The 15350-nt window shown below is 57.4% G+C and overlaps 2 protein-coding genes across 5 annotated transcripts in view; both read right to left on the bottom strand.

Moving 5' to 3' along the window:
- The window catches only part of LOC144265861 (prostasin-like), a 363252-nt gene that overhangs the window by 296327 nt on the left and 51575 nt on the right, over positions 1-15350 (bottom strand).
- LOC144266907 (RING finger protein 112-like) lies at positions 1305-14979 on the bottom strand. 4 transcript variants are annotated; one of them, XM_077820479.1, is made up of 14 exons: positions 14923-14979; positions 11648-11754; positions 11148-11463; positions 10449-10664; positions 9977-10114; positions 9642-9746; positions 9414-9464; positions 8718-8774; positions 8483-8569; positions 8192-8321; positions 7940-8070; positions 7483-7536; positions 5614-5688; positions 1305-4992 (listed from the first exon to the last, which is right to left on the bottom strand). In XM_077820479.1, the coding sequence occupies exons 2-14, from the start codon at positions 11668-11670 to the stop codon at positions 4471-4473; spliced, it is 1905 nt and encodes a 634-aa protein (XP_077676605.1). In that variant the 5' UTR covers positions 11671-11754; positions 14923-14979; the 3' UTR covers positions 1305-4470. The 4 variants fall into 4 exon arrangements, with proteins under 4 accessions (XP_077676605.1, XP_077676604.1, XP_077676607.1 ...); XM_077820478.1 differs by lacking the exon at positions 14923-14979 and adding an exon at positions 12889-12949; XM_077820481.1 differs by lacking the exon at positions 14923-14979 and adding an exon at positions 12889-12949 and having other exon boundaries at positions 8483-8566.

Below are 15350 nucleotides of genomic sequence, written 5' to 3'. Positions count from 1 at the left end.
CAGAATCTGGCAACCAAGATTTGCTGGTAGCTACAGAGCACTTCACAAAATGGCCTGAGGCTTCCCCAAGGAAATCCAGAGGCTGTGACAGCAGCCGGGCTTCCAGGAAACGAATCCTTCACCACATTTGGGCTCCAGGGTGAGTTACTCACAGATTAAAGGAAACAAGTTGAATCCAACGTTTTTTGACGGGTTGGGGAGAGTCTAGGCATCCACAAAACCTGGCCACCCAGGCACACCCCCAATGGATGGGGTGGCTGAAAGGATCAAAAGCACTTCTGGGGGATCCGCTGGCTCCCTTTGCAGGACAGCACCCCAGGGACTGGGACCAGTATAGTCCATTCCTTTTGATGGTTTATAGTACAGCAGCCAATGAGAGTACGAAGCATGCCCCAGCCTCTCTCATTCTGGGGCAGGAGCAAACCTCTTGGAGGGAGATCCCAGGGAGGAAAACAGGGGCTATGGAGTAACCCCACAATCCAACACTGAGAAAGTTCACACCGTTGCTGGGGAAAACAGGAGGAAAGCCTGAGATACAATGAAAAGGCTGCAGGAGCATCATCTGTAAGACAGGGGAGGTAATTTGTGACAGGTTCCCCCAGGGGTGCCACCTGAAACTGGGGTACCACTGACCCACCAGCCTGGGCTCCCTCTCCCACACTGCTGCTGTGACAAGCTGCAGACGGCTCCTGGTCCTACACTTCCATCCGCATTCACGCAGGCAGGACGCACCCAGCTGCAGTTACATGGGGGCTCTGGCCAGCCTCTGCATGAGCCAACAACAGATAATCCCCAGCTCACACCCCCCTGCTGGAGTATAAACCCAGAATTCTACCCTCTCACACTGCACAGGGATCTGGACAAAGTAAACTCATTAATATGTTCGCTCTCCCCTCGATGTGATGCTGAGATGTTCCCCAGACACTTCACTGAAGAGCATACTGGTTTAGATAAAGCAAAAAACAAGTGTATTACCTATAAAAGATAGATTTTAAGTGATAGCAAACAGCTCAAAGCCGATTTCCTAGCAAATAAACAAAACAGCCAACAAAGCCTAAAATACTCGCAAGACTGGGTAGGAATGAGCAATTTCTCACCCTGGCTGATGATACAAGCAGTTTACCAGGTTTGGCTAAGAAATCCTTTTAGCCTGGGACCAGCACTTCCCCCAGTTCAGACTTTCTTCCTCTGGTGTTTCCAGGAGGGTCCTTGTGTGGGGAGTGAGGCCACTTGATGATGTACCACCCAAAGATTCTCTATGGTTCCGGCTTAAGTTGCTGATTGAAAGAAAAGATGACCCAGTCTGCTTTCTCGCCATTTTATTACAAGTAAAACAACCCACCACAAATACAAAGTCAAGAAAACAGATCACTGAGACCAAGCCGGTACAAACTCTACCCAACTGACTCAGCCATTCTCCAGTTGAGATGAAAATAAGATCAAGTAGCCAAATTTGCAGCAGCAGTATTAGAATCAAGTCATCAACGCACTCAAATCACCAAAGACAAGAGTGGGATGGGGTGCAAAAATGGGGAATGTCGCTTGGGGTGTATTAACGGGAAGGTCATATGTCAGACTCAGGAGGCAACTGTCCCCTTCTACTCAGCACTGGTGAAGCTTCCGCTGGCATCCTATCTCCAGTTTTCATCACCGCATTTTAAGACAGATGGACAAATTGGAGAGAGTCCAGAGGAGCGTGACAAACACGATCAGCGGTTTAAGAAGACAGGGCCTATGAGGAATGGTTGAAAGAACTGGGCATGTTTGGGGAAGAGAAGGCTGGGGAGGGACCTGAGTACAGTCGCCCTATATGTCAAAGATTGTTCTAAAGAGGAAGCTGATCAATTGTTCCCCACGTCCTCCAAGGCGAGGAAAAGAACGACACACTTAGTGTGCAGCAAGGGAATCGTGGATTGGACGTCATAAAAAATGTGTAGATCTAAGGCAGGGGTCTCAAACTCAATTTACCTCAATTTACTGAGTGCCAGTCCTCAAATCCTCCCAGGGGGCCAATAATGTCACTCATGCAACCCAGACCCTGCCCCCCAAAACTCCGCCCCCCCACCTGCCTAAGGCTTTGGATGGGGGAGGAGCTCTGGGGTATGGGACTGGGGGACAGGCTCCGGGAGTGAGTTTGGGTGCAGAAGGGGTGAGAGGTTGGGAGCTGGGAGGGAGTTTCAGTGGGGGAGGTAGTCTGGCATGCGGTTTGGGTGACAGGTGCAGGCTCTGGGCAGGGGAGGAGGTGTGAAGGGCTGGGCTGAGGAGGGCTTACTGGCTGGGCTGAGGAGGTGGGGACAGCTGGGCTCGGGGAAGCAGGAGAGGGAGGGGGCAGAAAAGCAGGAACTGAGTTGTCAGGGTTTCTTCAACTTTCTACTCCTGGGGGAATTTGTGTGGGTGTCTGGACTGTTACAGAAATACTTGCCGACAGGTATTTTGAAATAAATTACCAAAATAAATGAAACTGGTGTGATTATATAAGGTTATTTTGATAAATAAAATGTGCAGAAATTTAAACTCTGCGCAGGATTTTAAATTTTTTTGGTGCAGAATTCCCCCAGGAGCAGTTTAAAGCCCTTCCGTTAAACAGAAATTGCATCTTCCCTGAACCGAATTACAGCTGATGGTTTCTGGGGAGACTTGTCCCAAAACTAGGAACTCACCATGCAAGGTTCGAAGAGTCAGAACTTCACAGTTATTTAGATCTGGGAGATTACTCTCTAGCACTCCCCATGACAGTCATTTACAGGTGCTCACAGACTCACGCACGCACTCATCCGTACATTGACACCCTAACACAGTACCCCAAATATCTTTCCTCCTGTTGGGCACAAAGGAAATTACTTAAATGCCTCCATTGCTCTGAGACTGTCCTGCACCCAAGACCTGTTGACCGGCCACCTTCCAGCAGAAACCTAACTTCTCCCATTGGACACTTTGCAGACCACAGTCTCAAGTGACTTCTGCTTTCTCTTCTTAGGTACCAAGAGGTGCAGCCTTTGAAAACCTGCAGCCCTGATATTAGGTTTCCAAGGAGTTCTTAGGAAGATAGGACTCAAAGAGCAGGTTAAGGGGTGACTGGGTCCCAGTCCATAAGTACCCACCTGGGGAACAAATATTTCATAATGGGTCCTTCAGTCTAGCACAGAAAGGTCTAACATGCTCCAATGGCTGGACGTTGAAGCTCAACAAAATTCAGACTGGAAGGCAGAAATTTTTAACAGTGAACAATTGGAAAAATTTACCAAGGGTCGTGGCAGATTCGCCATCATTGTCCATTTTGAAATAGAGATGGGAAGTTTCTCTAACAGATCACTCCAGTTCAAGCAGGGATTAATTCAGTGCAGGGTCATGGCCCCTGTTATCCAGGCCTTGGAATCTGTGATGGGAAGGGGCGCTCCCGGCTCACCAAGGCAAAGCCATGATGGAGCTGACCCCGTACCTCACGCTAGAGCGGCCTTCGGGATCGTAGGCGCCAGCTGAGGCTGGCCTGGGCATGGAACAGCTGGAGAGTACCCCTAGCCCGAGCCCTCATTGGTTGGAAATCCTCAAGCCCAACTCCTGGCTTTTCACCAGCGCCGAAGGGTGGGAGCTGAGCCTTCCTGTGGAGTTGGTCAGATGGTGTCCCCTGCTCGGCATGCGTTCATGGGTGTTGAACAGAAAATCCTTTAGCTTTGGATGTTTTTATAGCCCTCCCGCAGAATACATAACGATGCCTGTTTCTTGGATAGCGCTTTCTCTCAGTGGAGCTCAAACCCCTCACCATCTTTCAATGCATTATTATCCTCAGTATACAGATGGGAAACTGAGGCACAGAGAAACTAAGTGACTTGGCCAAAGTCACAGAGGAAGCCCATGATAGAGCAGGAAACCCAATCCATGTCTTTCTGTGTCCGCTCCCCTAGACCTGTCTTCCCGCTCATAGGAGTGGCTGGATATCTATCCTCTAGGACCAGACAACACGGCTGCCCCTGTAGGAACTAAGCCAGGTGCCCATGGTCACCCCCGGCGTGTGATCTCAGGACAGGACCATCGGCAGGGCGTTTCCAAGTGCTTTGTGTTGCAGCCGGAGTGGCCCTGCAACGTTGGAGGAAGGCAGAGCGAGAACCGAGGGCTGCAAGTTAAAGCGAGAAACTCCAGTTGGAAACGAGGCACCCGATTTCTCACAGCGCAGGTGATTCACCAGCGGGAAAGCGGTGGGGGTCTCCGTCTTTTCCGGATTCCGAGCCGGACTGGCCGCCTTTCTGGGAAATGATTTAGTGCAAAGGAGATATCGGGCCCAACGCAGGGGGAAGTGGGCGGCATTCTCCAGCCTGGGTGGCACAGCAGATCAGACGAGAGGATCTAAACGTCTCTTCTTAGAATCTGGGGGCAACGGCTCCCTGCTCTGGGGTGGCTTGTGGGGGACGTGTCCAGGCCACGCTGCTGTCCTGTCACCCCATTCGTCAGCCAAAGATTGTCGGGGGGCACTGATCAGATCAGGGGTTTCTCGTCGGATAGATCCTCAGTGCCGTCCTCCTCCTCCCTCCCGCCTCCAGGAGACTTGGCCCTCTGCCTATCCTTCTGGGCGATGTTCCCACCAACTCCCCCGCCCACGCCCCCGCCCACACACATCCCGGCCACGGCGCCCGCCCCAACCCCAATGGCCACCACCTCGGCCACGGCGAGCATCCCAGCCGCCTCGGCAGCAATGACAGCGGCGGCAATCCCGGCACCGGCAGCGCCCCCCACCGGTCCCAGGGCCAGCGCCCCCACGCCCACGCCCGCCAAAATGGCAAATTTCTTGAAGCGCTTCCCGTAGCTCTCCAGGAAGGTCTCGGCCTCCCGCGTCAGCACCGCCTCCAGCTCCGTCAGCTGGGCCTCTGTCTCCGGCGCCGGCTCCCGCATGTCCGTCCGGCACCGCCAGAGCAACTGCCCACGCCGCTCCGCGAACAGCTCCGCCATCTTGCTCGGCCGCACCTTCAGGCAGGCGACCATGTTCCGGGAGTCGCCGTCCTGCGTCCGCCGGGAGAGGAGACGGCCAAGAGCGTTAGAAGGGACAAGCGCTGCATGGACCCCACCCTCCCAAATGAGATGGGGGCTCCCCCTTGTGCCGGGTACGGCACGAACCAGGACTGAGATGGGGGGGCCCCCTCATGCTGGGCGCACCACAGACCTGGACCGAGATGGGGGCCCTCCCCTCGCGCAGCACACAAACTCAGTGAGAGGCCATCTCTGCCCCAAAAAGCTCACAGGCTAAAACACCCAAGGGCAAGATCATTCTCCCACTTTGATAGATGGGGAAACCGAGGCCCAGAGAGTCTCCGTGATGAGCCCAGGGGAGTCTGCGACAGCACCATAAACAAAAGCCAGGAGTTTTGACTCCTGGTCCAGCCCGTGAGCCACCTGGCCCATGACGCCTCCACCACTGCAGCAGGCCACAGGGCAAACTTTTTCCCTCCCCTACTCCCAACCCCGGTGCAGGAGTTTGAGCCTCCCATCTCTACAGTCATCCTGGGAGCTGGAGATACGAGGTCCTGTCTCCTACCCCAAAGCCCACAGCCAGTGGGGTTGGCCAGGACAGTTCCCTGGGGTTCCCCTGGCTGGGGAACAGGGGCCCCTGCCGCACAGACTCACCTTCTCCCTCAAAAACACAGTGTGGTCTGCGCTGGCCCTGTCCAGGACTCTCTGGTTGTGGAAGGTGATGGCCATCTGCACAGGGAGGACAAGGCCGGGGTGAGCCGCAGTTTATGGGGCCCTGTCTCCACCTAGCAACTGCAGCAACCTCATGTAACAGAGCGATGCCACTAGCCAGTGTGAAACTACAACTCCCATGAGCCACCATGGCAGCTCAGCCTGAAGCCAGGCACCCAAACTACAAGCCCCACGATACACCATCTCCCTCCTCTATGGTGCATCATGGGAGCTGCACTCCGACCAGAGAGCTGATTTATGGGGAGAAAAGGGAGCATGCAGAGCCGAACTATAATTCCCATGAGACACCACATCAAGTATTTCAGCTTTTCATATTTTGCCGGAAACTCAAATTTCTCTGCGGGGGGAAAAAACCAAACATTTTCCAACAAGTGTCAACACACTCCTGAGATGAAGCCACCTCTGGGGAGGAGCACATGGCAACAGCCACACACAACACTGCATAGGGATGGGCTCACCCAGTGCTGAGGTGCAACCACTTCTGGGGTTGGGGGAGAATCACAGACTATCAGGGTTGGAAGGGACCTCAGGAGGTCATCTAGTCCAACCACCTGCTCAAAGCAGGACCAATCCTCAACTAAATCATCCCAGACAGGGCTTTGTCAAGCTGGGCCTTAAAAACTTCTAAGGAAGGAGATTCCACCACCTCCCTAGGTAACGCATTCCAGTGTTTCACCACCCTCCTAGAGAAAAGCTTTTCCTAATATCCAACCTAAACCTCCCCCACTGCAACTTGAGACCATTACTCCTTGTTCTGTCATCTGCTACCACTGAGAACAGCCGAGCTCCATCCTCTTTGGAACCCCCTTTCAGGCAGCTGAAAGCAGCTATCCAATCCCCCCTCATTCTTCTCCTCCGCAGACTAAACAATCCCAGTTCCCTCAGCCTCTCCTCATAAATCATGTGCTCCAGCCCCCTCATCATTTTTGTTGCCCTCTGCTGGACGTTTTCCAATTTTTCCACATCCTTCTTGTAGTGTGGGGCCCACAACTGGACACAGTACTCCAGATGAGGCCTCACCAATGTCGAATAGAGTGCAACAATCACGTCCCTCGATCTGCTGGCAATGCCCCTACTTATACAGCCCAAAATGCCATTGGTCTTCTTGGCAACAAGGGCACACTGCTGACTCATATCCAACTTCTCGTCCACTGTCACCCCTAGGTCCTTTTCTGCAGAACTGCTGCCGAGCCATTCGGTCCCTCGTCTGTAGCGGTGCATGGGATTCTTCCATCCTAAGTGCAGGACTCTGCACTTGTCCTTGTTTAACCTCACCAGATTTCTTTTGGCCCAAACCTCTAATTTGTCTAGGTCCCTCTGGATCCTATCCCTACCCTCCAGTGTATCTACCACTCCTCCCAGTTTAGTGTCATCTGCAACCTTGCTGAGGGTGCAATCCATCCCATCATCCAGATCATTAATGAAGATATTGAACAAAACCGGCCCCAGACCGACCCTTGGGGCACTCCACTTGATACCGGCTGCCAACTAGACATGGAGCCATGGATCACTACACATTAGGCCCAACAATCTAGCCAGCTTTCTATCCACCTTATCGTCCATTCATCCAGCCCATACTTCTTTAACTTGCTGACAAGAATACTGTGGGAGGGGAAGGAGCAGCTGGGGAATAGCCTCACAGCAACACGACACGGAGATGGCTTGCCCGACATGAGATGCAGCCACCTTTTGGGCAAGGCAGCAGTAATAAGACAAAAGTAGGCTACAGTTTTGCATCAGAAGTGATTTCAGGAGGAGGGACACACCCCTTGATCAGGTCAGAGAAGGTACCTGAGCGGGAGAGGAGAAGCCGAAGCAATGTTTCTTCATCAGATCAGAGAATTCCTGCAAAGAAAGCACAAGAAATCACAATACAGACTCCACAGGGCTTAGAAAAGTGGGAACATGGGGATGGCTCGCCCGGCGCTGAGATGCAGCCACCTCTGGGGCAGGGCAGCTTAGGAACAGCCATAAGACAACGGTGGGAATCAGTTTGGCGGAGGAAATGAAGAACTTCCCTGGATGATTTAGAAAGGCTCGGTAGAATCATCCAAGCTGGGATTCTGCTGGGCTATAAATACAATCCTCATTCTTAATTAACAAAAAGTTCAGCAAAAAGGGCTAAGCCCCCACCCCGCTCACCGCAGCACAGCGCCCCCTAGCACCACATAGGGTATTGGGGCCAGCGCTGACTGCCAGGGGAGAGCGCCCCCTACTGAGACCCCATGCCCAGCTGGCCAATCCCCACCTTTATCTTGGCAGCGAGCTGTGACCCGGTCACCAGCGCCCCGTGCCGGTCCCTCCAGATGTTGTGACCGGCTGAGGCCACCAAGCCGGTGACGTAGTCCCTCAGGCACTCCCGGAAATCCTCATCCATGTCTGCAAAGGGGAGGACATGGCAATGAACCGAAAGCCAGAGCGTCCCCCCACGGCCCATTCCCCGGCAGAGACGGAGATGCCCCGTCATGCAGGCTCAGAGCTGCTGTCCCAAGTCTGTTACCTCTCACGCATCCCTCGCTTCCAGTCATGATCCGCTTGCCAGGGAAGGGCATCAGGTAACAGCGGGTTTTGCTTCTGTTCAGAGCTTCCAGGGCCTTGGGGTGTTTGCAAGGGGACCTCACGGCCAGCATCTGCCAGAGCCGGGGGAATCAGCAAAGTGAGACATCAATGGAGGGAAATACTCCGGGACCCATTCCCTGCTCCCCTGAGCCAGCCAGGCCCTTGCCCTGGGGCCGGATCAGAGCCAGCACCCCCCATAGGGCAAAGGCGCCATGTCAAGCCCCACAGTCACCTGTCGGACGTCTCTCAGATGCTCCTTCCCACCGTCCGTTCCAAGGACCAAGGAGTTGCTCCAATCCCGCACCAGCAGGTCTAGCTGCTGCAGGGGAGACAGGACAATCTCAGGAGGGGAAGGCTGAACCCCTCGGGTGTGGGGCAGGGAGTGGCTGGGGCAGGAGCAACCCATGCAGTGGGGCAAGTGGATTGCATGGGGCAGGGTGAGGAAATGGGAGGGAATGTTGTCTCACCTGAATGGACTCCAGCCCGTATTCCTTTCCCACCTCTTCGGCCACGTGCAGAAACATCTGCAGAGCAGAGAGAGCAGGGGACTGAGATCTCTGGGGCAGGGAGGCAGCGTGTGCCCTGGTGGCAGGTGGGGGTGAAAATCCTACCAACAAAACACCCCCCTGCCACCCACCCACCCACCCACCCATAAAGCTGCAGGTCCAGCTTGGTCTGGGTCTGTTCCCCGGGTCCCAGGGCTTTCCCCCTCTGCTGCAGAGACACCTAGTGGCCAAAGAGCAGAACTGCAAGTCAAGGTTCCCCTACCCCCTGCCCGGGGCTCTGTTTGCCCCCTGTGCCCACCGACGGTAGGAGCAGAATAGATCAAGATGCCAAATATTGAGATGTTCCCAGAGTCCTGGCGAATTACAGACCCTGGAGCAGCACAGAAGTTGGGCCCTGCTGGATACGGCCCCAGGACTCCTGGGTTCTCTCCCCAGCTCTGGGAGGGGAGTGGGGTCTAGTGGTTAAAACAGCAGAAGTGGGGGCTGGAAGCCAGGACTCCTGGCTTCTATCTCTGGCTGTTCCACAGACTCCCCATGTGACCTCAGGCAAGTCATTGATTCTCTCTGGGCCTCAGTTTCCCCAGCTGCAGAATGGGCAGAGTACCCCGTTGGGGCTCTAGGAGAATGGCACCACGTCCTGCCCTCCTCCCCCTTCACCTCCAGATACTCTAGATCGGGGTCCTTTAGCTGGCTGGAAACATTCAGGATCTGCAAGTCATCAGAGAGGACAGGGTTAGAGACAGAAACCAGCACGACCCTCTCCCCGCAGCACAGCGCCCCCTAGTGACAACCTGGGGCATCGGGGCCGGCCCTGGCTGCAATGGGAGAGCGCCCCCTGCTGAGCCCTGCCCCGCTCCCTGCAGCACAGCGCCCCCTACTGCCTACCTGGTAGGAGCCAAGCAGCATGGAGAGGGCGGAGAGTTTCACGCTGGTCTCCGTGTCTCTGGCGATGTCCATGGAGCCCTCGGTGTCGACCAGCAGCACGGCCACCTGGGGGGGGAGCCACGGGCCAGTGTCTCATGCCAGCTCCCCACTCTGCCCCCCACATGCCCCAGCACCCAGTGAGACCCAGCCCCTGGGGGGAACTGTGTTCCCTGCCTCCCATCCCAGGCCCCGGTCTCTGAGCCCACCCAGCCTCTGTCTGCTCTGCTCCCCCAAGTAGACATCTGCTGCGGTCACTCATCCCCCCACCCCATTTCCTCACCCCTCTTCCCACTCACCTGCCCCCCCTCAGAGGGGACCCAGAAGGGCTGACTCCACGCCCACACCCCCTTGGTGACACTGCGGGCACCAACTCGCCACTCGAACCCCTCCAGGGGCTCCTCCTCCCGGCCCATCCAGGATCCATCCTTCACATCCTGGGGGGCGGGGGGAGAAGAAGACATGGGGGACAGAGCAATTAGTGCGGGGTGGGGCAGAGGTACTGAGAGTATTTTATTAGCAGGCAAGTAGCATGGGGACCAGCGCACTGGAAAGATGATAGACAGGCAGACTCAGGCTGAGTCAGACACACAGACAAGGGTCTAGACGGTCTAGAGGGTTAGAGCAGGGGGGTCTGGGAGCCAGGACTCCTGGGTTCTATCCCCAGCTCTGGAAGGGGAGTGGAGTCTACTGAGTTAGAGCAGGGGGGGTTGGAGCCAGGACTCCTGGGTTCTTTCCTTGGTTCTGGGAGGGGATCAGGGCTGCACTCACCAGGCTCCGGAGTCGGCGCAGCAGGTAGTTCAGCAGGAAGGATTTGCCCCGGCGCTGCTCCCCGATGATGGACACCAGGCAGACGGGGGCGTCCCCCACCCCACTCTGCTCCAGGCAGCGGCTCAGGGCATCCTCGTCCAGGGTCAGGCCCCCTTTCTCATCCACACACACCAATTGCACCGGGCGCCCCGCCTCTGGCTGAGCCCCCGGCCCCGGCTGCAGGGACAGAGCAGGATCAGAGCTGGGACCCCACCCCTGAGCTGGTGAGTCCCTTCTCCCCCGGATCAGAGCCCCATTCCCACCCCCTGGACCAGCCAGTCCCACCATGGGCCATATCCAAGACAGTGCCTCTAGAGGGGAAAGGCCCCATGTCCCATCCTCTCCCCCCCACTTCCAGCTAGTCCATGTCTCCTCACCGGGGCCCCCTGTCTGGAGTCACAGCCTGTTAGCTTGGTGGTTCATTTCTTATCAGCAGGTCTGAGCCCTGAGTGCTCAGCTCGCCCCTTAGCAGCCCAGGAACCTGACCAGTTGCTAAAGGCACACAGGAATCCCCTTAGCCGGCCTTCCCCCTGACCCCAGGGCCCCAGCGTGGAGATAGGGGACACCGTGCTGCAGGCAGCAAACATGCAGCTGTTCCCCCCCTGCCCCACCCCAGAGGTGGCTGCATCTCTGGACCAGCCTCAGGAGGGCTGCACTCACCTCAGGGCTCGCTGTCCCTGTTCCTGTCAACGTCCCTTCACGTGGCAGGTCTCTGATTTTCTCCACCAGGCTTTTGAGACGTGTGTCTGGGGTCATCTGGTTCCTGGAGCAGGGAGCCCGGCACTCGGGGCACTGGTACCCCCAAGCCGAGACCCCACTCCAGTGAGCCGCGAGGCAGCCCCGGCAGAAGTTGTGGCCACACACGATGGAGACGGGGTCCTCCAAGACGTCCAGGCAGATGGAGCAGGTGACGTCCTCCTGGAGTCGCTCCACCATCCCCTCTGGAGTTGGCTTCGAGGAGGGGGGTGGGATCGGCCTGGGAGACACACATCAGGGTGCCTGTGAGCCAGGACTCCTGTGTTCTATCCCAGCTGCGGGGGGGGGTGGGGGGGCAGGGGATTGGGGTCGAGTGAGGGGGGGGCTCTGAGCCAGGATTCGTGGACTCTAGCCCCACCTCTGGAATGGGTTACACCTGAATTGGGTGGGACTGGAGCACTTACCCTTTCTTATTTGCATTTCCCATAATGCAGCTGGTGACAGGCTGGGCTTTGGTTGACCAATCTCCCCTCCTCCTGGGCTGGGACTAAAACCAAACTCTGTTGGAGAACTGAGACAACAGGACACCAATGCATTAACCCTCTCACACCCACTGAGCTCAAACAGAAGGGCTGGCAGAGGGGGAAACTGAGGCACAAAGCAGGGTTGGGACACTCCATGTCCTAATCCCAATTCTTGAGTGCTGAGTTCCCCAGGGCTCTCCTTGTGTACTGGGGACACCCCCCATCCCCACTAGCACCCCAAGAAATGAGCAAACTCTCTTTGGCCAGCACCTCATGCCACAGCCCCACATGCCACAGCCCCACTGCACCCAGAACCCAGGGGGTCCAGCTCCCCTCCTCATTCTAACCCACTCCTTCCTCCAAGCGATGGAGAGAGAACCCAGGAGTCCAGGCTCCCAGCCTCCCTGCTCGAACCCACTAGACCCACTCCCCTCCCAGAGCTGGGGAGAGAACCCAGGAGTCTGGGCTCCCAGTCCCCCCTGGTTCTAATCCCTAGACCCCACTCCCCTGCCAGAGCTGGGGAGAGAACCCAGGAGTCCTGGCTCCCTGCCTCCCTGCTCGAACCCACGAGACCCACTCCCCTCCCAGAGCTGGGGAGAGAACCCAGGAGTCTGGGCTCCCAGTCCCCCCTGCACAAAACCACTAGCCCCCACTCCCCTCCCGGAAATGGGGAAAGAACCCAGGAGTCCTGGCTCCCAGCCCCCTCTGCTCTAACCCACTAGACCCCACTGCCGACCCAGAGCTGGGGAGAGAACCCAGGAGTCCGGGCTCCCTGGCATTAAACACCACTCATTTCCGTCTCTGTTGCAGGAGGGAACCGCACGTCCCCAGCCGTCGCACCTGGCGAGAGCCCGCTGCCATCTGCGCCCCCCTCCCCACCGGGCGCAAGTGCCCCGGGGGCAGCGGGATTTTCAGCCGCTCGGGACTTTTCAAGCAGCTCTCGGGCTTGGCGGCCGGGCGCGGCTCGCTGCGTGGGGACCCGCGGGGCTGGGCTGGTGGGTTGGGGGCCGGGCCCAAGCCAGAGGCCGGGGGGTGGCCGGGATTTGCCTTCGGTGCCCCCCAGCTGCCGCTGGTTTGAAACCAGCCACTCCAATCTCAGGGGGGTTCTCTGGGGATGTGGGGGGCATAGACTGGAGGCGGCGATTCTGCCCCCCGGGGACTGTCGCTGGCCCACCCGTTACCTGTCCCACAGCTCGCTCTGCCCGTGTCCAAGATTTAATCCTGGGGAAACGAAAGTAAAACCTCAGCTGGTTTCTATTTCCTCCAGCCCAGCAGCCGGGCTCTGACCCCGAAGGAGATTGGCTCCCAGGGCGGGGGGGAGCCACAGGGGAGGATATGAACAGCCAATGGTAGGTGGGGCTGGGAGGGGAGCCAGAACTCCTGGGTTCTCTCCTTGGCTTTGGGAAGGAAGTGAAGTTAGTGATTAGAGCAGGGGCTAATGGGAGCCAGGAGTCCTGGGTTTTATCCCCAGTTCCAGGAGCGGGAGGGGGGGGTGTCTAGTGGTTGGGGTTAGGAGCCAGGACTCCTGGGTTCTCTCCCCAGCTCTGGGAGGGGAGTGGGGGCTGGTGGGTTAGAGCAGGAGAGCTGGGAGGCAGGACTCCTGGGTTCTGTCCCCAGCTCTCGGAGGCTTGTGGGTTGCGGGGAGGACCTGGCAGGGCTCAGTGTGGACATAAAACTCTTCTATGCCCATTCCCTTCCTCCATGTCCGAGGACAAACCCATTCGTGTGCCGGTAAGGGACGGCTGCAGATCCTGGCTGGGTTCGGCCTGGGGAAGAGAAGGCTGAGCTGGGACGGGAGAACAAGGGTCACTCTAAAGAGGCCGGCAAGCGGGTGTGCTCCGTGTCCAGCGAAGGGCGGACTAGAAGGAAACAGCTTAGATTGCAGCAAGGGGCTGGGTATTAGGAGACACTTTTCGAACTCTCACGGAAGCTGAGCTCTGGGCCAGGCTCCCCAGGGAGGTTGTGGGATCCCCATCATTCAAGGTTTTTGACAGCAGGTCGGACACACACCGGTCAGGGCTGATCTAGGTTTCCTTGGCCCTGCCTCAGTGCCGGAGATGGGACTTGGTGCCCTCTCCAAGTTCCTTCCAGCCCCACATTTCTCGGATTCTCTTGGAGACACTAAACAGCTTCGTCTCCCACTGCAACGTTTTCATTCCAGCCCCCGGTTCCTTTCTGTGGCTCTTCTCTGCACCCGATTCCCCTCCAAGGTCCAGTTCATGGCAAAGTCCCAGGTCCCCAGGGAAAACCCAGGCCTAATGAGCGTTCCCCCTGCTTTGGGAGCTGTTTGGCCAACTCCTTGCACCCCACTCCACACATGACACGGCTCCTCCGTTCTCCCCAGCATCCCACCCACACACCCGGCCTGGAGCCCAGGGCCACAACTTCCTGCAAAACTGTTTTATGTTTGATCACCAGTCGTGGGGGTGCAGCATCCCCCTTCAGAATCACATGCAGGGGGTGCTGTGGAGCTGTAGAAGGGGCTACCCGGAAACCACCCCCCCACACAGAGACTGCCCACCTCCCAGCGATCCAAGCCCAGCTGCCTGTGGTTTGGATGCCCCAGTCCTGCCCCCTAGAGGCATATTCAGAGCAGCTCCCTCCTCTCCGAGCGATGGGCTCAGGCTCTCTGCAGACTCAGGCCCATGGGCAGTCAGCGGTTGATCTCCACCCCTCTCTCTTCTGCATCTCTTACATCCCACGGGCAGGGGGGAGCAATGGAGGGAGCTGGGCAGGGATGCTGTGATGGGAGGTGGAGGAGGCAGGTCCCGGGGACAGTGCTGAAAAGGAGTAGGAAGGGGCTGATGGCAGAGGGGCTGGTGCTCCTGGTCGTGGTGACATAGGGGCTGTGGTTGGGTAGTGAGGGGTGCTTTTGCCCCCACCCACAGAGCCCACGTGGCTACCTCCCAGGGTGGGCTGTCCACCACCAGCCTCCCCCATGCTCATAGTCCAGTCCAGGAGCCAGGTCCTATCTCAGGGTTACCCTAGAAGGTTCCCCAGCTGCCCCTCCCCAGGGGCAGCTGCATCTCAGTGCTGAGAGATTGCGATCAAGCAGGGCCCCTCACACCTTCCCCTCAACCCCTCAGCATCCATTAACCAGCCCCCTATAGCCCTCGGCACATGGGCCACAGCATGGCCCCACCCACATGCTTTGGCCCCGCCCCTGGACTGTAGCCCCATCGGGTGACACACCCATGCCCGGGCAGGTATATTACCCCTGCGCCGATTGTCCCCGTGGGAGTTCACCAAGGACGGAAGCCTGGAGCTCGCTGGCATCATGGGTGTTGCGGGATGTTTGGGCCAGGATCGGTTTTCGAGCTGGGGCCCAGGGCAAATGTTGGGTTCCAGAACCGTTCCCACTGAGCGCAATGGACGGCCGTCTTCCCGGCCTGGCAAAATGTTCTGTTTTGAGCGACTCCTGTGCCCACCCCGGCCCGGCCGAAAACCTGGAGAGACGGCAAAGCCCCAGGAGCCCAGGAAAGTCTCCCAACGGGGGGCCTGCCCGGCTCAGCTGAAGAGAACAGCCCCCCCATCTAAGGGCCAGGTGCTCAGGAGAGGGTGGAAATGAGGTGAAACCCAACGGCGTGAGGTGCCTGCTTCCATGGAGACAGCGGATCCGTGAGCTTTGTGGGTTGACCAGCCC

The sequence above is a fragment of the Eretmochelys imbricata genome, chromosome 6 (assembly GCF_965152235.1).
Source record: "Eretmochelys imbricata isolate rEreImb1 chromosome 6, rEreImb1.hap1, whole genome shotgun sequence".
In the NCBI taxonomy this organism is placed as follows: domain Eukaryota; kingdom Metazoa; phylum Chordata; order Testudines; family Cheloniidae; genus Eretmochelys; species Eretmochelys imbricata.
The sequence above is the reverse complement of the archived record's forward strand: the minus strand, read 5'-3'. Positions and strand labels throughout refer to the sequence as shown.